The sequence below is a fragment of the Macaca mulatta genome, chromosome 15, assembly GCF_049350105.2.
Source record: "Macaca mulatta isolate MMU2019108-1 chromosome 15, T2T-MMU8v2.0, whole genome shotgun sequence".
NCBI lineage: Eukaryota > Metazoa > Chordata > Mammalia > Primates > Cercopithecidae > Macaca > Macaca mulatta.
In genome coordinates this window covers 43237069-43259889 of record NC_133420.1, presented here as the reverse complement: position 1 = coordinate 43259889, position 22821 = coordinate 43237069, and the positions used below count along the sequence as shown (strand labels likewise).

The 22821-nt window shown below is 41.1% G+C and overlaps 1 protein-coding gene across 10 annotated transcripts in view; it reads right to left on the bottom strand.

The window, feature by feature from the left end:
- TNC (tenascin C) overlaps positions 1 to 22821 on the bottom strand; it is a 98593-nt gene that overhangs the window by 11760 nt on the left and 64012 nt on the right. For 6 of the 10 annotated variants that reach the window (XM_015116973.3, XM_015116977.3, XM_015116976.3 and 3 more), the window contains 6 exons: positions 14544 to 14816; positions 10428 to 10550; positions 9285 to 9428; positions 6593 to 6712; positions 4116 to 4259; positions 3226 to 3356 (listed from right to left, as the gene is read on the bottom strand). In XM_015116973.3, coding sequence (XP_014972459.3) covers positions 3226 to 3356; positions 4116 to 4259; positions 6593 to 6712; positions 9285 to 9428; positions 10428 to 10550; positions 14544 to 14816 — 935 coding nt within the window. Of the gene's footprint in view, positions 1 to 3225; positions 3357 to 4115; positions 4260 to 6592; positions 6713 to 9284; positions 9429 to 10427; positions 10551 to 14543; positions 14817 to 16391; positions 16665 to 22821 lie in introns of all 10 variants that reach the window. The other 4 variants (XM_015116971.3, XM_015116975.3, XM_077968223.1 and 1 more) reach the window with 2 other exon arrangements.

Below are 22821 nucleotides of genomic sequence, written 5' to 3'. Positions count from 1 at the left end.
CCAAACTACGTTGGGAGAATGGGATTGTAATGGTTAATTTTATATGTTAAATTGGCTAGCCATGGGGCCCAGATATTTGGTCAAATATTATTCTATGTTTCTGTGAAGGTGTTTTTTTCTTTTTTTCGGGTGAGATTAATATTTAAATCAGTAAACTTTGAATAAAGCAGATTTAAAACATAAAATGAATTAATATAAGGAGGCAATAAGTGACCTCAACCATACTTACTTCAGGTGTTAGAACAGTGGAAAATGTTACTAGATTATGAAGGGCCTTTAAATGACAAGCTTTGAAACTTAAAGTTTATCATTAAAGGGAGTGAGGATCCCCGTAAGGTATAAATGCTAAGCTTTGGAACTTGAAGTTTATTATTATAAGGAATGGGGAGTCTTGAAAGATGTTTGGACATGCCAATGACATAAATCAAGCTGTGCTTTAAGAAGCTTAATCTGGTGGCAAGATGAATCACACAGGGTAAGGGACTTTGAGGTCAGTTAGGTCAGTGGTCGCTAAATATAGTTCTTTATCACTCTGAGAAGCTTTAAAACAATATGATGCCTGGGCCTCATCTCAGACTGACTGAATCATCAGAGCCAGAAGTTGGGCCTGACTATATTTAAGAAACTTCCCAAGTGATTCGAATGTGCAGTCAGTTTGGGGATCTCTTGTGTTAGGAGATGATTAGAATAGCCCCATAGGCATGGTATAATGAAAACTTAAGCTGACCCCACGTGTCTCTCTTCTAGAACAGGGATATCCATGAGAGACAGATGTTGACCAACTCTAACTACACTTATAGTCTGTGGCTGGTCTCTGGGCTGCCGTACAGAGGAGGTGATTGGTTTCAGTTTACAGGAGGTCCTCTTTCCACATCCTCTTGCTAGCTTCCAATTCTTTTCAGCAAATGACCTTAGTGTCTGGGATTGGAATTCAACCTACACTCCCAGTAAACCAAACACAACGCTGTTCTCTACAATCTGCAAACAGTCAGCTGAGTTTGGGCAGTTATGAATCAGTGCAGATGCCCCGGAAGGTTCTCCTGTATTCTGGGAACTGGTAAGGTACCTTATCCTGTTTTTTTCAATGGGAGAATTGAGCTTCAGAGAAGCTAAAAGACTTGCTCTCATTCCATAAATTGTTGGGGGCAGAGGATGCTCTTCCATCCCGGTTTCCTAACACCCTGTCCAGGACTCTTTTCTCCTATACCAGGTTGATTTTTTTTTTTTTTCTAAGACATATAAAGCTGGTGAATGGACCTGCAGAAAAGTAAACTGGGATGAGTGCTTGTTTAATACCCAGAGGCCTTTATGCGGCCCCCCAGTTCTACTCCCTGGGGGAAAGATCAACTGTCAGGGATAAAGCTGGACTCATTGCATTACTTAGGAATGCAATTACCTGTCAGCTCTCTAGGCTTCTGTGCAAAGCCATTTTCTAGGCAATTAGGGTACTCTAGATCAAAACGAGATTCATGATTCAGGTAAACACAGAACCCTAGAATGCCTGACCAGGAGAAGACCTCAAAGATGGGTAAGTTCAAGACATTCATTTTACAGATGGGAACACTGACACCCAGAGAAGATAAAGGACTTGCTTTAGCTCACACAGTGAGATAGTTCATTGTTATATCAACTGCAGAAAGGGGCATGATAGTAATTAGCAATGTGTCCAGTTCTTGTTAAATATGACAGATTGGATATAGCCACTCATCTCTACTTGCTTCTGAAACCCACTAAAAAGAGAGCAGGAGAATGTGAGGAATAAATCCACAAAGATGAGGGGAATGGGAAAGGAGACAGCACCAGGTGTGCCGTGTCAACAGAATCTTGGTAGATAGAAAATGAGTGGTAGAGAGACCGTGGAGGGGAATGAATGAGGAAGGCTGAGGTTAACTAAGGAGCATGGGCAGAGCTAGTCAGAGGCTGCTTGGTGCAAGTCACAGAGTCCAGCAAGTTTAGGAAAGGGATGTGTACACAAGCAGAGATGTCTTTAAAGGCCAATGTGGAGTGTGGTTGAACAAAAGTTTGGTTTGTTTGATTTTTTGTAACAAATAGACTCTGAGATCTCCCCATTCCCTCCAACAGTCTAAATGACTGCCCTTTCCCATTCAGATGGTAGGCTGAGGTTTACTCTCTGGAGAGGATGAGACAGAGAGGAAGCTCCAGATTCAAATCCACTAGGCTCAGCCTTCAAGGAGGCCGAGGTGCTACACTGGAAACATAGTGAGATGAAAGTTTGTACACAGTGAAAGCCCAGGCTTTATGACACTGTTATTTGGGGGTTCCCCAAGAAAACTGTTGGGTACTTGCCCAACCATTCTGCAGGGAGCCACAAAGTTTACAAGCCCTGCCTGTGCAGGTGGAACTCCCAGTTAGCTCTTTCATTCCTAGTTCAAATACAAAAAGACAGACCATGATCAACAGACGTTGGGTGGATGTCTCCAATGTGAAAGACAGACACCCAAACCAAATCAAACCTAACAACAGCAAAGCAAAGGAACTTGGAACAAACACTGTGCAGGATATAAAATAAAGTACCAGCAAAATATTCTTAGAGATAAAGAGATGATGATATATGAAGCACAAACAAAATGCCAGAAAAACATCAATGTGTGGAGAATAAGCAAAAGATATTGGAAATATAAAGTAAGATAACCAAAATAAAAAATTCAATAACAAGTTTGGAAGGCAAAGTTTAGGAAATCTCCTTCACTTGTCTGAAGATCTAAAGTTATTTCAAATTAAAAGGTAAAAGAAAGAAAATTCTTGGATAGAGAATATAAATAATATAAACACTGGATAAAAACAGTATTAATAGTTGATATAAAAAGAACATGCTGAAACATATTACAATACATAACATAAAGATACCATCTGCAAGATAATACATATGGAAAACATGCAGAAGAACCTTTTGGCCTTTGTTCAACAAAATATTAAAGGATCAAGATTCCAGCTCCTAAAATGTCCTCAAGTCTTGTAAGCAGTGGTTCTTGATCTTGGCTGGCTATCAGAACTGGAGTCTGGTTAAAATGAAAGAGACTGGAGAGTATGATTCAGAAGGTCTGGCATGCCGTCCAGTCTCTACTGATTTTTGTTGTTTTTTTTTTTTTTCCAGCTCCCCAGATGCACTGGGGTAGAAAAACAGCATCAGGTAATTCTTCTGTACTTTAAAGATCATGAAAATGCTTCAACTAGCATTAAGGAGTTGTTGTATACTTAAAATACCTTGACTGTGCCATCCACCGATTCATAGACCAGCAGGTAACCAGTGACTGATGCCCGGGGTGGTCGCCAGGTAAGGAGGGCAGTTTCTGACTGAACCTCAGTAGCAGTCAAGTCTCTTGGAGAATCCAGGTCTGGAGAAGATAGGACAATTAATATCGGATAAGGTCAGCAAATGTAGGGCAGAAATTCGGGCTAGGTATCAAGAAGACCGGGTTCAAGTCCTTTCCCTACTACTGAACTATGTGACCTTTGGCAAGAACCTCCTCTTTGTATAAATAAGGTGGTTGAGCCAGATGACCTCCAAAGATGAATTCTCTATGGTTTATCTCGTCCTAAGGGCTGGATGTTTCTAGCTGGCCTTGGTTGGATTTAGAGAGAAATATACAGCTGTGAACATCATTATCAAGCCCCTTGTTTCTAAATAAGAGGACAGATGAATGCTAATATCAATACCCCGACAGACAGGATGGTTCCTCTGTTTCCCTGTTTGCTATAGTTTGTAAAAAGCTCTCAATGTATAGAAACCTAACAAACATCTAGGAAAAACTGCCTAAAAAAATCTGCCTCTTCAAAAATATTTTCCTGCCTGGAACATGGATCATTAAATACTAGGTTTAGGGCCAGTGGGAACTGTTTTTCCACTTACAAAGCCCTCCTCTTAAAATCTTTTCCTTGCCCGTGGGGAAACCAAGGTCATTTCAGTTCAAAAGGAAATGGTGTGTTTCTTCAGGCCTTGACTGAGTGGGCACTGGTGAATTTAAGTGATGCTGATGTAATCACATTGCAAGGCCCTGACTTAAGAAAGAACTGGCTAGCAGTTCCCGTTTAAGATGCAGGCTGTGGGTGGGCATCTCAGAAGGGAGAGCTTCCAGCTCTCAGTGTCTTTGTACCTGTTGTGAACTTGGCAGTGACGGTTGAGCTCTTCTGGGGCCCTTTCTCTGCAAAGATTCTCAGTGTGTATTCCGTGGCAGGCTCGAGGTCGGTCAGAGCATACTCCACTGTGTTCCCGGACACCGTGCGTGTAATTTCTGGCACTAAACATGAAATACACATACCAAGGCAGTCACCTCTCACTGTCTGAGCCATGAGTGGGCTTGGAAAACCACATACACACCTCCTTCGAACATCAAAACTTTCAGTGACCCTTCGGAAAAGCAGGTCTGATTTCTGAAATGACTCACACTCTCTTTCTCTCTCTTGAGCACTCACCTCATGTGTAAAGGATTTATCATATGGAGACTTAATTTTTCCAGGCCCCAAATCAGAAGGAAGGGGAACTCGGGGTCAGGAGATTTTTTTCCCACATGGTACTGGCTGGAATCACTTTGCCACTGAGACCAAGGTAGAGGACGGTCGGAGGGACATTCCCAAGCCTTGTGCTGCCCAAGCTTAATTTGTCCTGGTGCATGCTCTCCTCTCTTTGTCACTTTTTCACATGCCTTTTTATAATTTACTAAATGTTATCAAGTCATTAGACTGAGGGGCCACAAAAATTGGACAGCAGGCTGGGCACGATGGTTCATGCCTGTAATCCCAGCACTTTGGGAGGCCAAGGCAGGTGGATCACGAGGTCAGGAGATGGAGACCATCCTGGCTAACATGGTGAAACCCCGTCTCTACTAAAAATACAAAAAATTAGCCGGGTGTGTTGGCAGGCACCTGTAGTCCCAGCTACTCGGGAGGCTGAGGCAGGAGAATGGCATGAACCCAGGAGGTGGAGGTTGCAGTGAGCCGAGATCACGTCACTGAGCTACAGCCTGGGTGACAGAGCGAGACTCCATCTCAAAAAAAAAAAAAAAAAAAAAAGAAAAAAATTGGACAGCGGTAGCTGCAACAGAGCCTGACCACTATGTCTCGGGCCTGCTGGGTCATGTCCAATGGTGGAAAGCAATACCGATCGCTGTGCCCAGGGGCATGTGTTTATTTCCTATTCACAGGTGACCAACCATCCTGGTTTGCCAGGGACTGAGGGGTTTCCTAGGTGTGGAACTTCCGGTGCTAAAACTGAGAAAGTACCAGGCAAGTGGGGACAAGTTGGTCACCTTACCTCATCATTTATGAACACCCCCCCCCTTCTGAACCAAGCCCCTTGTTTGCCCTGAATCTGCAATCTCCATGGTTCCCATGAACTATACCTGATTCATTTTAGGTGTAACACCATCTTTCCTGACTCAGAAGAGTTTGCTCACAGGGACTATTTAAGAATTAAAGAGTAGAAAGAATAAATCCAGCATCCCTCCTCCCTGTCAGTTACCCACCCCCACCCGTGCTCTGTCCTCAAAAAGACCTCTCTTAGTTGGTTACCAGAACTGAATTAAAATTTTCAGAGCTCCAGGCACAGATGCTGCTGGCTGCTCATATTGTCACTGAGAGCAAAACAATACCAAACCATAAAATATGAAACTTACCTATACCTAGAAATTAAAATTATACAATTCTTTCTAGAGTAGATCATTACAAAATGATGGACGGGTTCATTGAAAAGGATTCTCTCTTTCTCCTGTCTCTTACTTACATTTGATTTTACTTTCTGGCGGCTGTAGTTTGCTGGTGCTCAAAACAAGTGTTTAATCTGCCAACTGGGTAAATTAGCACTGGTGGTTGCCAAACAAGAAAACATTTCTGATTTTTTTTTTTTGTGTGTGTGTGTGTGAGACAGAGCCTCCCTCTGTCGCCCAGGCTGGAGTGCGGTGGTGCGATCTCAGCTCACTGCAGCCTCCGCCTCCCAGGTTCAAGCAGCTCTCTTGCCTCAGCCTGCCGAGTGGCTGGGACTACAGGCATGCACCACCACACCCAGCTAATTTTTTTATTTTTAGAAGAAACGGGGTTTCACCATAGTGGCCAGGCTGGTCTCAAACTCCTGGCCTCAAGTGATCCACCTGCCTCGGCCTCCCAAAGTGCTGAATTACAGATGTAAGCCACTGTACCTGGCCTAAAATTTCAGACTTTTTAATAGAATCTGCTAAAACTAGCTACTTTTGTGATCTCTGAAAAGTTGAGACTCCTCAGTATGGCCTGAAGTGGTCTGGTTAAGATTTTAGATTCTGGTTTTCTTCTTTGTAAAAGATGACAGCTGCTTCCTAAATGGGGTGTCTCACACTGGTGGGCAGAGAGACTAACAGGAGAGGAGGAATGGCCCAGGAAAACATGTACAGGCTGGAGATGTATTTTTATTTTTATTTTAAATGGCCTACCAGACTCCCTTGAGGTTTCAGTTGGGAGCCACAAGAACATTACTGGACTTTTCAACCTACCCATGCATTTTTATCATCCTGTACCAAATGTGGCAGGGAGAAGAGTGAACGGGAAGAGTTTACAGCAGGAAAGACACTCCTTAGAGTGAGGAGAGACTTGGACAAAACCTTACCTTTCTCCCCTGTGTAGGAGATGACATAACTGTCCACAGTGGCAATGGCCGGCTGCCACCTGGCCAAGGCTTCCGAGTCAGTGATATTGGCTGTCACCAGGCCAGATGGGCCATCCAGAGCTGCAAAGAAAGATGGTGGACAGGACGGAAGTCATTGGTTGGGACATCAGACCCCAGCTGCTCAGCTGTCCACACTGCTTATGGAGTCCTGATGTTAGGACAGTGTCAGCTGCATGGAATGGTTCAGAGACCTGAGCCTGCAGCCAGGCTGACCTGGCTTTGAGTAATGACTCCCTCCCTTGCTGGCTCAGTTACTTTGGGCCTCTATGTCCTCATGTGTAAAATAGGGATAGTAATTCTGGCTGGCTTCATGCTCCGTGTTATTTTGATTTTTCCATTATATTATTGGTGGAAAGAAGCTATGTAAACTGAACAGGGCTGAACACATGACAAGAATTGTTATAGTTTATATTACTTTCCTCAGGGAAAGAACTTACACAAACAGAGGGGACTTGCATAGTTAAGACTGCCTGTGCCTTTTTCTTCCCTTCCCTTCCTTCCTTCTTTCCTTTTTTTTTTTTTTTTTTTTTTTTTTTTTTTTACACAGTCTCACTCTGTCTCCCAGGCTGGAGTGCAGTGGTGTAATCTCCGCTCACTGCAACCTCTGCCTCTCAGGTTCAAGCAGTTCTCCTGCATCAGCCTACCAAGTAGCTGAGATTACAGGTGTGCGCTACCAAGCTGAGCTAACTTTTGTATTTTCAGGAGAGATGGGTTTCACCATGTTGGCTAGGCTGGTCTCAAACACCTGACCTCAGGTGATCCACCTGACTTGGACTCCCAAAGTGCTGAGATGGTGTGAGCCACCACGCCTGGCCCTGAGCCTTTTCTGAGCTTTGAGTGGTATTTCTCATTAGATGGCTTGCAGAGAACATAAAGCCAGGCTCTGGAGGCCAGTGGTCCCGGGTTCTACCACGGCTTCTCTGCCTGGTGCCTCTGTGCCTTGGGAAAATTCATTTTCCTTCTCCAACTTCATTTTCTTTAGTTGCCAAAGGATGACTGTTTAGTTAATAAAGACTAGCTAAGCAATGTGTGGTGTGTAAAATGTACCAGGGAAAGCTCTCAATAATTGAGTTGTTATTAAGATCTCTATTAAAGGTATTTGAAGTCGTAAGTACGGTTTTCAAATGACTTGTGCTGAGAAAGGATGGATATTCAAAGGGTATTTATCCCTGGTCTCTTTTAACTGACCTCTCCTACTACCCAACATCACTTTCTCAGAAGCCAACCTGAATCTGACCATTTCCTCTTGCTTTTGCACTTACTACTGAATTATGCCCATTCCAGCAGCCCTGGCGGGGGTGGAGGGAAGCTATCCTCAGCTCATTTCACAGAGAGGCACCTGAGCCTCGAGGGATGAAATGACTGGCTGGAGCCAGGATGTGGCAGGGCAATTGGGGAGCCCACATTGTCCACTCTGAGTTCCTTCCTGCTTCACTGTGCATGGATAGAATCTCCTTTAACTGGTGATGACAATGGGGCATTGGGAGGAACTACGTCCAGCTTTTGCCATCTGTTGCCGTGGAGAATCCATTGATGAAAGATTTCTTTGGGGAAATAAGGGCCTGTGAGGCAGGGTGGACAGGACTCTGGGTTCAGATGGGATGTTTTAATTGTGTGTTGTCAACTCTTTTAGGCTATGAGGATATTTTTAAAATTTCCTATGAGGCCCATTCTTTGTATCCCTTAATGAGTTGGACTGGATAATTGCTCATATATCAAAGGATAAATTGTTTAGAGACATGGCTGTCTGAAGAGAAATTTTCCACTTCATTCTCCTTCAATGCAATTCATTATTTTCCCCTCTTTACAGTGTACTGTACAAATCAGGTTATCCTAGGAAAGGAACTCTTTATTCTAGAAGGATAGAGAGTTTAGAGTCAGACCGACCTATGTTCAAATTTGGTTCCAGCCTTTACTAATTATGTAGGCTTGGCCAAGGTATTTCATTTCCCCAAGTCTCAGTTGTCTCCTCTGTAAAATGGGGATGATAATAGCTGTGGGGATTAAATGTGAAGGGTTTAGTAACAGTGCCTGGAATGCAGGAGCCACCAAATAGACAGAAGCTACTTTGTGGCTGTCACCATCACATGCTCATGTGAAGCACCTGCTTTGAAGGACCCTCACAAGGGTTCCAGGTAATAGGCGGAGAGGGGAAGGAGGTGGTGGGCTAATGTGAACAATTGCATTTACAGATGCTTTACAAATACAGCTTCATGTGATCCTTACCATACCCTGTGAGGGAAGCAGAATTGTGTCTGTTTTATAGAGGAGGAAAGTGGACCCTAGTAAAATGGACTGATAGCTCATGTAGTTGGTAGAATTTGGATATTAATTCAGGTAAGTATGACGCCCAAACTTGGACTTTTTCTTTCACAATAGTCCAGGAAATGGAGGCCCAACAAGGTTAAGTTTACCCAGCTCACCAGAGGCTGGGATGGGCCAGAAGAGAGGAATCTGGCATTCCAAATCCAGTTCACTTTCCACTAGGATCTCATAAACAACCCCCCCCCTTTTTTCCAGCTGCTGAGTCATGAGCTATAAGGTTGAAGGTGAGAAATGACGTAGGATGCACAAGTGACCTCTGAAAAACAGTAACACACACACACACATACACACAACTCCACCGACTCACCTGTGGTGAACGACCCTGAGACAGGTTCACTTTCCTCAAAGCCCTTCATGGCAATGATGTTGACAAGGTACTCCACCCCAGGTACGAGTTTCACCAGCCTGGTCTGAGTCTTGGTTCCATCCACAGTTACCATGGAGGGTGTACCTGGAACACAGTAAAAGCAAGATGAGGAATAATGAACCTCATGCTTTTTCCATTGGTGCAGATGCCAAAAACAAAGCCAGGAGGTGGGAAAAAAAATGTGAAGTCACAACGTACTAAAAATGGCAAGTTTCCATTCAGTAGAGAGCTGGCACGTTGTGCAAATTTTATTTTATTATTTTTCCCCCACAAAGAATATGGGAAGCCTACTATGTAACATTTATCAGATCTATTTCACCCATTATCTTGGCTTAGGATTATACAGACTCCCTTACTGGAGGAAATTCTTCTTAAGAAAAGATAGTTGATCATAGTCAAGTTTGTGCTGCAGTTTTTATTAATAAACACAGAAATTGTATTTCTTAGAATTTGGGGGCTAGTGAAGAGCTTGCACATCAGCTGGTCAGACTTCCCATAGAGATGAAATAGCATTCCTGTGAAGAGGTTATTAACCATCCTCTCTTTACACACTTCCAGCAACAGGTAGCTTACTACCTGCCAGAGTGTCTTTAGGCAGATTTGACTGGGCCTCCTCCCTGTGGTCTCTATTATAGCCCATGCGCTTTGAATTAGAATTCACAAATTTTCTAAGGCACAACTTGCCATCATTTACTGAGACAGACAGATTTGGTACCTAAAGGAAAAATTCACATACATCCAAGATTAGCTTTTCAGATGAGTGTGCTCAGGGAGAGAAATGTCAATATATTTAGAGTCTTTTGTCATTGTGTGCAAACAATACTAGAGATGTATTTCTCATGGAATTTTATAATTTCAAGACTAAAAAAGGTCTTGTTCAAATGACCCTTCACAAGATAGTTTCTTCTAAGAATCTCATAGCACTTTATAAATGAGATCTCTTCCCTCCAGATGGTCTCACAAATAAAGAATTCATTTTCTTCGATCATGATATTGGGGTGATGAAAATTATCAGGGTCTCTTTCATGGATCCATCCAAACCCACAACACTCCTCCTCTCTCTCCCCTTTCTGAGTCTCCTACCTCCTGTAATGGGCACATAGGTAATCCGGAAGCTCTCCACCTGGGCAGTGGGTGCCCTCCAGCTGACAGTAGCCGAATTTTCAGTGATGTCCGAGAAAATGACTTCCTTTGGAGAGCCCATGGCTGTGAAGAAGAAAACAAAAGAGAAACCCAGAAACAGTTAACTATCTTGTTCATCAATGGTTCTTCTTGAATTCCTTATTTAGAAAAACTCAGTGCTTAGAATTCATGTCTCAGCCAAGCCCTTAGGATGGAGAATGTGGCGATCTGTGGTTAAGTTGTGACTTGCTAGGACCAATTGTTGTTTCATTTCAGTTATAGGGCCCAGGGTTGTAGAAGAGTTATTTGGTTTAATTCAAGGAGAGTGATAGCACCATAGCTGACTTCCAAGGAATTGAGGGAGAATGGTTTCCCAGATTGGAATATGTCCCCCTTTCATTTTTGATTTTTAACATTTTCTTAAATCTTTGCTTTCTAGTTCCTTTTATTAAATAATACTAAGACTTGACAACTGTACAGTTCTTTGCAATTTATAAGGCTTAATCCTCACATAGAAACCACCGAGAAGATGTGATTGTAGCCATTTTACAGAGGACCAAACCAAAGTTTCCATGAACATTCTTGTGATGCGATCTTTCTGGGTCCCAGGAGTAGGCAGCAGAGCCAAGCACAGCCTGGAATCCTGGAAACAATGTTCACACAGACACTGACCCGGACAAACCCATTCCTAGAACTGGAAGGAGGTCCAAAGCCAGGAGAACAACCTCAGGCCCATCACCAAAGCAAACACCCAGTGGACACTGGGTCTACCTGTGAGGAGAGCCATGCCCAGGGGAAGCTTCTGCCTCCCCAAATACCTCCCCTCAAAACCCAGTTTCCTTTGGCTTTTCTCTGTGTATTTTTTGGCTTCGATTTTTGCCCTCTTCAGCTGACCATGCCTACCCAGAGAATTCAGGAAACAATTTTCAGGCTCTGGGGAGCTCACTTCTTCATCTTTTCCCCTCTCCAACCCACAGGGATTATTACATGCTGAAACCCACAGAAATTCAGAAAGGGTTTTTTTTTTCTTCCCCTTTCTGTATTTTTCTCTCATCCAAGACATCTCCTCCTACAGCTTTCTTCTGTGGCCTGGTAGCCACCCCCAGACTCTGTGGCTGCCTGGGTTTTTGCCCTGTCCATGGAAAGTTTCAGAAACCACATGGGTCTCTGGAGCCTGAAAGATCTTAATTGTCCAAATACCACTGAGAGGCTGCGTGACCCGGGGCAGGTCCCTTCACTTCTGTGAACCTCATTTGCTCCATCTGTCCAGAGGGAAAAGTGGTACCCACCCACAGGGATGTTTGGAGGATTAGCAGAGATAACAAATGTGAAACGCCCAGCACAGCATCTGGCATGCAGTGAGAATTCAGTAAATATGATTGCCCTCTCTTTATATTCTTTCCCATGTCCCTCTTTCCTCCATGGGCCATAATAGACTTTAAGGTGTCCCCTACGAAAGATCGAGATGAGGCTACTGGGAAAAAACAAAAAACCAGTGAGGTGCATAAACTCAGGCACTGAGGACCTCCCTCTGCCAACCTGGCATACTCACACTTTTGCTCCGACTGAAAACCTCCTTGGTGTAGGTACATTTTAGTAAGTGTATCGTATGGCCAAACACATTAATAGCTAACATGGTTACTGTGGGTAAAGAAATTCTGCTAAATACTTGATATTCATGATCTTATTTAAATCTCGTGGCTGACCTTTGAGTTAAATTCTATTTTCCAGATGAGGGAATTGAGGTAGAGCCATGATTAAATTCCAAGGACACTGCCCCACGGTTGTTGGCTTAACCAACAGGTAGCACTGTCTTTCACTGCCCTTTCTACTGCCCTGGGCACCCAGGGCTGGCAGCTTCTGCTGTGGAGAGGTACCTTGTGAGTGACAGGAAGAGCTACAGCAGGGCCTTCTCAGGAGGAACAGGGATAGGACATTACAGAGAAGAGTTTACAATGGTATGAGGGAGGAAGAAAGGAGAGGAGAAAGGATTAAAAAAAAAAAAACACACACACACAAAAGGGGAAATTTATAAACTTGATGAGGTGAAGATAGAAATTAGGCATCTTCTGTGCTCAAGAGCCCCCTTTCCTGTCTTCTGGTCCTGGAGCACAGGCATGTAGAGACACACACACACACACACACAATTGCACACACACGTGGGCGCCTGTCTTTGGCTGTAAACTACAAGGCTCTAGAGAAGAAAATGAAAGAGAGGGCTTTCCAAAAGAGCAGGGTCTGCCTTGCCTTTTTTGTTGTTGTTCTTAAAAAAAAATTTTAATTCATGATTATTCATTCTCTTTTTTGCTTTAGAACTGCAGGGCTTCTAGAAAAAAAAGATCAGCAAAACAAATCAATGATCAGAAGTAAACTTTGAAGAGTACTGTTTACAAACCAAGATCAAAATCAAGGCTCTGTCTCTGATCTGGAGTCGTTTTATGGGCAGCCACAGGGAGGAGGATACTGAGACCTGCATCCCAGGATAGAGTGTCCCTGTTAATAAGAAACAGGATTTTTCCCTCTTACTAGGTTGCTGCCCGGATTCTAGCATTTTCTCCAAGTCTATAAATACTGATTATTATTTTTACATGGGTGGTTTGTTGCCACTTGTTAGGTCTTGAAAACCTGACAATATAGAATATCTATCTTTAGACAAAAAGGAGAGGTTTTGGCAAATGTCATGCCTATACCTGGCAGAGATGGCAAGCAGCTATAGGCATTGATTTTCTCTCATCCAGACTGCTCATTTTTAATACTATTAGAATAAACTGGTCATTGGGTTTTACTCCAAATCTAGCTCTATGACCATAGAAAAATAATCTCATCATTCTGGTCCTCAGAGTCTTCATGCACAAACAGAAGAGGTTGAGCTACATCACCTCTCAGGTCCCTTTTATCTCTCCTGGTGATTTTGTGGTTCTGTCCCCTGGTTCCCTTTGAAGCAGCTGTCTCCAGCAAATGCTATGTCTCTGTATCTCCCTCAATTTCATGAAAGAATTTACTCTACTTGTTGGAGGTCTTTCCTTTTCTCTTTAAAAAGTCATGTTCATCTTAGTATTATTATTATAAAGAGTCATATTATTACTACTGTTATTATTACTATTAGTTGAGACAGGGTCTTGCTCTGTCATCCAGGTGGGAGTGCAGTGGCATGAACACGGCTCACTACAGCCTTGATCTCCTGGGCTCAAGAGATCTTCCTGCCTCAGTCTCCAAAGTAGCTGGTATGAGGCACCACATCTGGCTAATTTTTTAATTTTTTTTTTTTTTGTACGGGCAGGATTTTACTATGTTGCTTAGGCTGGTCTCAAATTCCTGGACTCAAGTGATCCTCCTCCGGTCTCAGCCTCCTAAAATACTGGGATTACAAGTGTGAGCCATCACACTGGGCCTAAGAGTCATATTATTAACCATCTTTTTTTTTTTTTTTTCTGGAAAAAAGTGATTAAACTCCAAGGACACTCTAGGTGCCTTTCAGAGTTGTTATGAGTATCAAAATTAGAGAGCTTCATAAACAGTAGCATGTTAATCTTGCCAGCTCTCTCCTTTATCCTTGCTGATCACCGTACTGATTATTCACATGTAGCATTTTATAAATGTTAATCTTTTTAGGTAGAGGTGCCGCTTCTCCATTATCTCCCTGCTTGGTGTAGCTCAAATGTTTGGCCAAAGAACAAGGAGGTGTATCTCTGGATAAAATATGATGAGATAATAGATAGAAGGAAGAATCTTTGGAACATAAAAAAAAGACGATAATTGTAATGATGATGATGCATTAATGATAATGTGAATAGCTCTCATTTGCTGAGCCCTTGCCATGTGCCAGGCCCTCCACTATGGGCTTTACATAAATTATCTCATTTAATCCTCACAACCCTATTAAGTAAATGGTATCATACTTTTTTTTTGCATAAGGACTTAGCCAAATTGTCCAAGGTAACACAGTCTATAATTGAAAGAGCCAGGATCAGAGCACCAGCCTGCCTGCATCCAAAGCTCCTGTGATTACTGAGCCCTGTGAGAAGAAGACCCCTGAGTCATGACTTTTCTCTGTTCTCTCTTGTTTATTTACAGTACCTGTTGTTGCTATAGCACTGACTGGCTGGGATCGCCTTCCTTTGCTTATTCCATACAGTTCAATTTCGTATTCAGTAGCCTCTCTGAGACCTGTTATGTCCCTGGTACGTTCGGGGGCAAGTAGGGTTATTTCCAGTGGCTCAGACTGCTTTTTGGTATCTCTGATTTTGAGAACAAAATTGTCGAAGATCCCTTCATCAGCTGTCCAGGACAGACGGAAACCGTCTGGGGTGGCATCTGAAACCAGAAGGTTGTCAACTTCTGGTTCGGCTTCTAGAGGGAGAGAAAATGGTGGGAGAAGGAGGAAAGACAACATCATTTACCAGTCCGTACAATCTTCTCTCCAGTGGGGGTATCAATAGGTAGTGATGCCCCGGCTTTCAGAGATAGAAGTGTCCTGAGATACCAAAAATAAAATCATTCAACATTAACAAGTCCAGTAGAGTCAGGAGAGGGGAATGATGGAGTAGACACATTCAATACAAATCAAGTATGTTTGCATATGTGAGTTTTGTCTAAAAGCAATTCTGTAAATCCACATCTGGACTCAGTATCGGCCCCTCCCACATATTATTAAATAAGTTCAAAGCCAGTAACTTGTTTACATTTGCTCTCTGTCTTCCAGTGGCTGAGTGCCCATCCCCTGCAAGACCCTTTTCTTTTCTTTTTGAAAAGACAAATAAACCAGCATTAATGATCTGTAGAGCTGCTCATGATGATACTGCTGATTACATTTCCCTTGAGGCTGCCCAAAATGGCTTTTAAAATGTTTTGGTCTTTTTGCTTTGTTCGTAGTGCGGTTTCATTAAAGAAGGCACCTACCCTTGACTTTTTTTTTTTTTTTGGCATTCTTTCTTGTTATTTTATTAACTATTAGATAAATGTTCAGATGGTAGAACTGAAGTTGGAAACTTTTGTGCTACATATTGTGGACCTAGGGTTTCATCTTGTATTGCCTTAACTAGACAAAACTCAATGTCAATGTAGATGTAGAGCTGAGTTTCCCAAAGTGTGCTCAGAGCGAACTATTCCTGTTTGATCCTCTTCCTTAAAAAGTATCCTTTGTCAATTAAGTTTGGAAAATACTGCCTGGATAAGTACTTCTTGGAGATAATGCACGTTAGGGTGTTCTGAAAAGCCTTGCAGTTAAAGATCCTCTTTAACTTTGTTTAACTCAATCTTTCCAGACTTATTTGAACGTGGAATTTCCTCACCGAGTAGGACCTTTGAACATTCTGTGGAGCTAGTAATCTCTAGAAAGACTTTGGGAAACACAGATGTTTGACTGTTACAGTTGTTAATTTCTGTAGGAATCATTAGTCTTGAGAAAATTATGGATTTAGTCTGTGTTGCAGAGTCTCTCTGATATTAGTGATTACCAATAAAATAAGTTCACATTTGGTTTTCCAATGGTGAGCCCACTAGGTAAGTTTGTTAAGATCGTGGTTGAGACTTTGAGATGGCAAAGGTTTTAAATACGTTTTGGAAATATACTCATTGGTATATTTCTTTTGAGAAGGCTGAAATGTAGCTGGGGACCAGCCAGGTTGATCACAAGGGAAGATGATATGAGGTAAGCACACAAGAGCTATGGACAAGACAAGGTCTAAAGGATTTTGAATACAAAGCAGAAATATTTCGACCTTCTCATTTCTAGGGTGGGAGTGGGGCGTGTTCATTAGGTACATATGACAAGAGGGAGTATGGGGAGAAGGTGAAACAGTAGACCACATTTATGGATTAAGTAGGCAATGTGAACAAAGATGTTAAAGTCATGGCGATCTGGCAGACAGATTACACAGAAGGGGACCAGGAAGAGGAACGAATGGCTCACTTGATTTGAAATACCTGTAACAATCTCAGCCCTCAAGGGCTTGGTTTGGTGCCCTTGGGTGAAGCCAGAGACCATAACCTCATAGCCAATGCCAGTTATGAGGCCTCTAAGCTCCAGCTTCCTCTGCGTTCCTGAAAGTGTAAATTCCTGGGGGTCCAGCAGCTTCCCAGAATCCACCACCGTTACTAGAAAGCTGTCAAAGGCATTCTCCGATGCCATCCAGGAAACTGTGAACCCGTAGGGATTAATGTCGGAAATGGTTAGGTTTTCCAGAAGGGGCAGGGCCTCTGAAAGAAGGGAGGAGTGAAAATAACTCAGGTTAGCAGCACTGACTCTGTCAGGATAGCACACGTTTCCAAAAACATCAATAGATACCCAAGTCCATCATTCAATTTGTGTTATATGCTCAGCAAATTAAAATTCAGCAAGAACTTATTGGGTGCCAGATAGGGTTATCTTGTGCAATTCTCTTAATAGCCTATGAGGTAGGTATTATTCTCATTTTACATGTGAGCGAACTAAGTTTCAAAGAAGTTGATTGACTTGGCTAAAGTTATAAGCTTGTAAGAAGAGATAGAGCAAAGTTTTTAGTCGGGCCTGACTCCAAAAGCCATGTAGTTCTCTATGCAAATAGGATGCATTGTGTTGAGTTTGGATCCCTTTGTCTACTTCCCACTGCTTTCAGGTTTTTTTTTTTCCAAGTATAATTTATTTCCGGTATACTTCTTGTGTTTCTATCCCACTTCTAGTGCACATTTTGAATCAAATTAATGAAGTCAATTAGTGACATATCCTCACAAGCTGAAATAAAGGGAGGAGGTAAGTTTTTTCTTATGTGTCAAAATTAATAGCTCATGGTTATAACCCACTAAGAAATTATAAGATTTGCTAAATCTTTTGCTGTTTATTTTCCTGGATAAAGTTAGAAAACAAGAACACATCTCGGTCTTAGTAAGTTCTGCCATCATCTTTCCTTCATTCATTCATTCACCAAACATGTATGTCCCAGGCATTCTGATTTCTCACGTGCTAAATGGCCTATTCACACATTGGGATATCCAAAAGGAGTGAGCTCGTGTTGGCTAAGTTTCCACTGATACTTTCCAACTGACAAAGCTTCACATCATTATCCTAGTTAATCTTCAAAATGATACAGTAGGGTAGATATTGTTACCTGCCTTCCAACCTCTATCACATCTTAAAAAACCAGAGAGGTTAATGACTTAACCTAGGTCATACATCTACTAGGTGCCTAAGCTGAGATCCAACCAGGTCTTCTGACTCCAAGTTCTGTGTTCTTTCCATACCCAAAGTCAACCCCAATCAGTGATGGCAATCCTAAGGGAAAAGGAGGATTAGTGGAGAAGGTCCAGCGTCTCTTTTCCAGGTGTGTGTGTGTGTGTGTGTTTTTTTTCCAACAGTACTGGTAAATGCATTTTATTTTTTAATCAGAAGAAAAAAAGGAGACAAGAATTTCAAATTAGCTGCATCTAGTTTAGAGACTTCTTTTCCATTGCAGCTAAATGGAAACTTTCAAAGCTCTTGCATTAATTCACTAATGCCTAGGGTCTAATCCATGACACATAAATAAAAATGTTTAAAAAAGAAGTGTTTGGTGACTGAATGAATAAGGGAATTAATACCTTCATCTTATAAATAGAGATTTAAATTTTGTCGTGGCTTGGACTTCCTGTACTTATTTTGAAACACTTGGTGTTTATTCTGAGGCATTTTTTCCATGTAAAAATTTCCCAAGAATCATAATTCTATCAAAAGCGAAGATGAAATATCTTATACTGAGAAAACAATCTTTGTCTGAGAAACAAGGGTCTCAAATTCTGTTCCTGGATTTTGTTTAGGTAAGTGGCATCTTCCTTTGATAGTTGGCCTCTTTGTACCTCCACACCAACAAAGCAGTGAATTCCAATGAAAGTGAGGGCATTCAGGATAATTAGTCAATCGAGGGCTTGTTATTTAAGAGTCCTTCCTGTTTTGTTTTTTTCTTTTTTAATATGCTTCTTTTAAAACACAATCTTTTCACATCATGGATTAGCTGAGGCAATGCTGTAACGGGATCTAGGATTCCCAAGACTGGCTCTCTCAGCTTCCCTTTCTTCTGCTATGTGGGAGGTCCTGCAAGCAGCTACAAGCAATGGCCTGATGGGATCTGTGGCCATTTCTCCTCTCCTGAGCAGTGAGAATCTCATCTCATACCTCCTTGTCTCAGTCCCTTAAGAAATTACCATGTTCTGCGTTTGAAGACTTATCTGAATGATTTAATTCACATTAGGTAACTGGATAGGAAAAAATAATCACTTTTTAATCTTACATTAAAACGCACCCAATATTCTCTTAAAAAGGAGAGGGAGTTCATGATTGCATAGGTCTATTGTTCTATCTAGGCTTATTGGTTATTTTAAAGAAAGCCGCTTTCCTAATTATGTTGGGAGACAGCAGAAAGAACCTAGCATCTGTAAAATTCCTACTGGATGCTAGGCAGTTAAATTTCATCAACTCTATTTAATCTCTGAGACAAGGCTCCCAGAAATACCTGTGGTGTCCTCTCTCCATGCATAAGGAAATTAGGGTTCAAACAAGTTAAGAACTTCCTAAAGTTATGTAGCTAAAAAACTGTGGGAGAGGTTTAGAAACCATGCAAGCTTGATCTCAATATCCTCACTCTTCCAGGACACCATGCTGCCTATAATTAAATATTTAATTGTAGTAATTAACATGTCTTAGTTATGACAATTTAGACCCTGGGAGAGACCTAGTTTAATGTGAAAATCAGACAGCAAAGTCCATCTTCTGAAAATTATCACTAATGAAAAAGGCAGAGACTTCTAAATATTTTCTGAGGCTTTTTGGACTAGAGACTTAGTAAACTGACACCATGTGCAGACTTTGCCACTGAAGTTTGTGCTGCCACCATTTGGAAGCATTTGCCAAATTGAACACTGGCAAATGTTCAAGAAGTCAAGTTGAATGAATGGGTAGGGCTTAATTAAACTTGAAATTTATCTGTCATCTGGAGTTGAACCTTCATCAATCTATTGTATTGGCAATTTTAAGAATAATTATTTTCTAAAGAAAAAGATGATTATACTTTTGAGGCACATATATGAACTGCCTTACCTAGCATGATTTATGAACAGAATTTCAATCTCAGGCCTTTACTAACTTAGGAGTCACTTTTTAGGCAGAATCTCTAAACTATGGATAAAACAGACAATAAAACTGGGCACAAAAAACCCTAAAAGCTTTATACAACTCTTGAGAACGTTGTCTCCACTTCCTAAGAGCAGCTGTGAAAGTCCTCTCCTTTATAATAGTATCTGCTTTCTCTTTACTTAGAAGTTTACATATATTATCTTGGCTCTCATGAGTAATGTAACCTGTGTCTGTCAATGGATGAAAGGATAAAGAAAATGTGTAATATAGATAGATCACATTTATATATAAATATATACATTCTGTGAGTGTGTGTGTGTGTGTATATATATATAATGGAATACTTTATAACCTTAAAAAAAGAGGAAAATTCTGTCATTTTCAACAACATGGATGAACCCGGAGGGCACTATACAGAGTGAAATAATCCAGGCACAGAAAGACAAATACTACATGATCTCATATGTGTAATCTAAGAAAACTGAACATATAGAAGCACAGAGAAGAACGGTGGTTACCAGTGACTGGGGTTGGGGAGATGAAGAAAGGGGAGATGTTGGTCAATAAGTGCAAAGTTCAGTTAGACAGAAGGAATAAGTTTTAGTGATCTACTGCACAGCATGGTGACTGGCCATAGTTAATAATAACGCATTGAACACTTCAAAATTCCTAAAAGAGTAGATTTTAAATGTTCTCACAGCACAATAAATAAATAAATAAGTAGGTGAGGTGATTGATATGTTAATTAGGTTGATTTAACCAATCCACAATGTATATGTATATCAAAACAACACACTATTCTTCATAAATATATACAATTACTATTTGTCAATTAAAAATAAAAGAGTATACATTTGGAGTGAAGATTGTATTTTTGTTGAATTTTCCTTTAAGATGACTTATCTCCTTTTCTCTCTGTGTTAGACAAGTGAGAACCTCTGATTGAGTACCTATAATGACAAAGGCAGTGAGGGGTCTGGTGGGATCCCCAGCCCAGGTGGTCCCTGCCACACTGACGTCATAGCCAGTGTTCTCCACCAAGCCTGTGACGTGAGCTTGCTTTGCATCTCCTGAGACTGTGAATTGCTGGGACTCATGCAGTGAGTGAGTGTCACTCACATTGATAACAATCTTTGCAAAGCCCAGCTTAAGTGGTCCACGACATGTTGAAGCTGTTTGGAGTAATATTGCTAAGGATTAGCGTGCCCAACTGTGGCTCTGGTTCTAAAGAAGGAACACAGGCAGAGAGAAAGAGAGAGACATTATTAGAGGAAGCAGTGGATTTTTCCAGAATGTAGCCATAGAACATGAAAGCATCAATATCTCCAAATACATGCAGAAGAGACAGTATGTTAGGCTGTGTCTACACCTGCATTGAATATGATGATAGAAAATATATTGCTTTCTCTGAAGGCATAGATTTGTGTTCTTTTCTTATTTTTATTTTTATTTTATTTTTTAGATCTGTGTTCTTTTAAAGCATAGACACTACCATTTGCTAGTCATGTATGAGGAAGAGTAGACAAGCCATTAGGGTGGTAGATTGGAATAATGTGAAGGGTATTAAGGCTACATTTTCTAAAGTTTGTAATGGGGACACAAGCCCTGTAAGATGTTCCAAGAAAAGACAGCTTTATGATTAAGTATGCATGGCAAACACTGAATATTATGTCTTACCATAGAGATTCACAAGGTGAGTTTGCATTTTGAAGGCTCTGACAGGCTGGTTCTGTCAATAAACCTATTTAATTTTGTTTAGCCCATAAATCATAAACTTATTGATCAATGCATACCCTAACTGAGGAATATTCTTTGAACATCTCAAGGAGCTGGTATTCCATTGAACATGTTTTAGAAAATGCTTCTTTGAGTTTCCTTATTCAGTATTCTTTTTTAGTATCTATTGGTTGCACAAATTAAAGGCTAATATCCATACAAGATAAATTTTTACAGTACTTAATATGCACTGTAGGAAAATCTATATTTCACCATTTAATACTATAAAGGTGAAGATGGCTTCCATTAAAAATTCCTGATGAATGCAAAGATGAAAGAAAAACTTGAAGTTAGGCATTGAATTTTCTGTTCAGGAAACTCACTTATTGGATAATTTGGACAGAGAGATGGTTTCTCTGAGGTTAAATATCTCTTTTCTGTTAAAGTCTAGACATTCATTTTTGAGAGCAACTCATTTAATGTTAAGGGGCCTATATGGCTAGATGTTCATGGGGCTGGCTTCCTAAATGTTCATTTATCAAATAAAACTAATTTTAAAGTAAGTGTGGCCCAGATTGTATTTTAGAGAGAGGCAACAGTACCGGAGGATTCAGATATTAAGATCAGGATTTAGGGTTGGGAAAAGGCACAATATTTCTTCCAAGGACTTGGGAGTTATTTTGCTTCAGCTCCAAAATTTGGAGGAAAGAAGGGGCTCATTTGGATAAATTTTAACTGCACAATTATACAGCATAACTTGATGTCATAAAATCTCTAAGAACAAAAAGGATTTGGTTCAGAAGCAGAATATAGCCATTAGCATTGACATGGGACTTCCTCCTTATCAATTAGTTTCAGAAGGTAACAATGCAATCATTTTTAGCTATAGCTTTGACAAATTCCCTCAACCACACAAAAGACTAAAATCTTCCAAGTGGAACTCTGTTATTTCCCTATATTTTGCTGTAGAAACCATCTCCCAAATTAAGGATGCATGCTGGAATTCTTCTCATGCTACCAGACAGACTATCAATGCCAACAGATTCACCATGCAGAATAAGACTCTGGTTCTTGAGGTCAGCTTTACCTCAGCTGTCTCTCAACGGGTGCAACCAAGCTGAGAAATGAGATGCAAGAAAAAACAGAGAAAGATAATGGTAATTAGAGTATGGTCAGTGTTCCATGCAAAACGAGGGGCATTTTTCTCCCACCACTTTTAACTTTCTGAAATGATTCATTGCCATGCTAGCTGCTTCCAGGAAAAAGAAACATTTTCAAAATTTAATGCTCTGAATATTCATCACATGCACCAAGATTTAGACAAGATGATGGCTTGAAAGAAGAGCCTGAGACTTTGTGACAGCTATCAGTGGGTGGCAAAACATGCTTGACAAAGTACATGTCAAAAAAGAGTAGTCTTCAGACAAAAATCTTGAGAACAAGATAAGACCACTGGGTCATCTCATGCAGTTCTTGGGTTGTGATTCAGAGTCTATTCTCAGCATGCTCAAGGCACTCTTATTTTTTAAAATCCTGCTAGAGAGAAAGAGAGTGTAG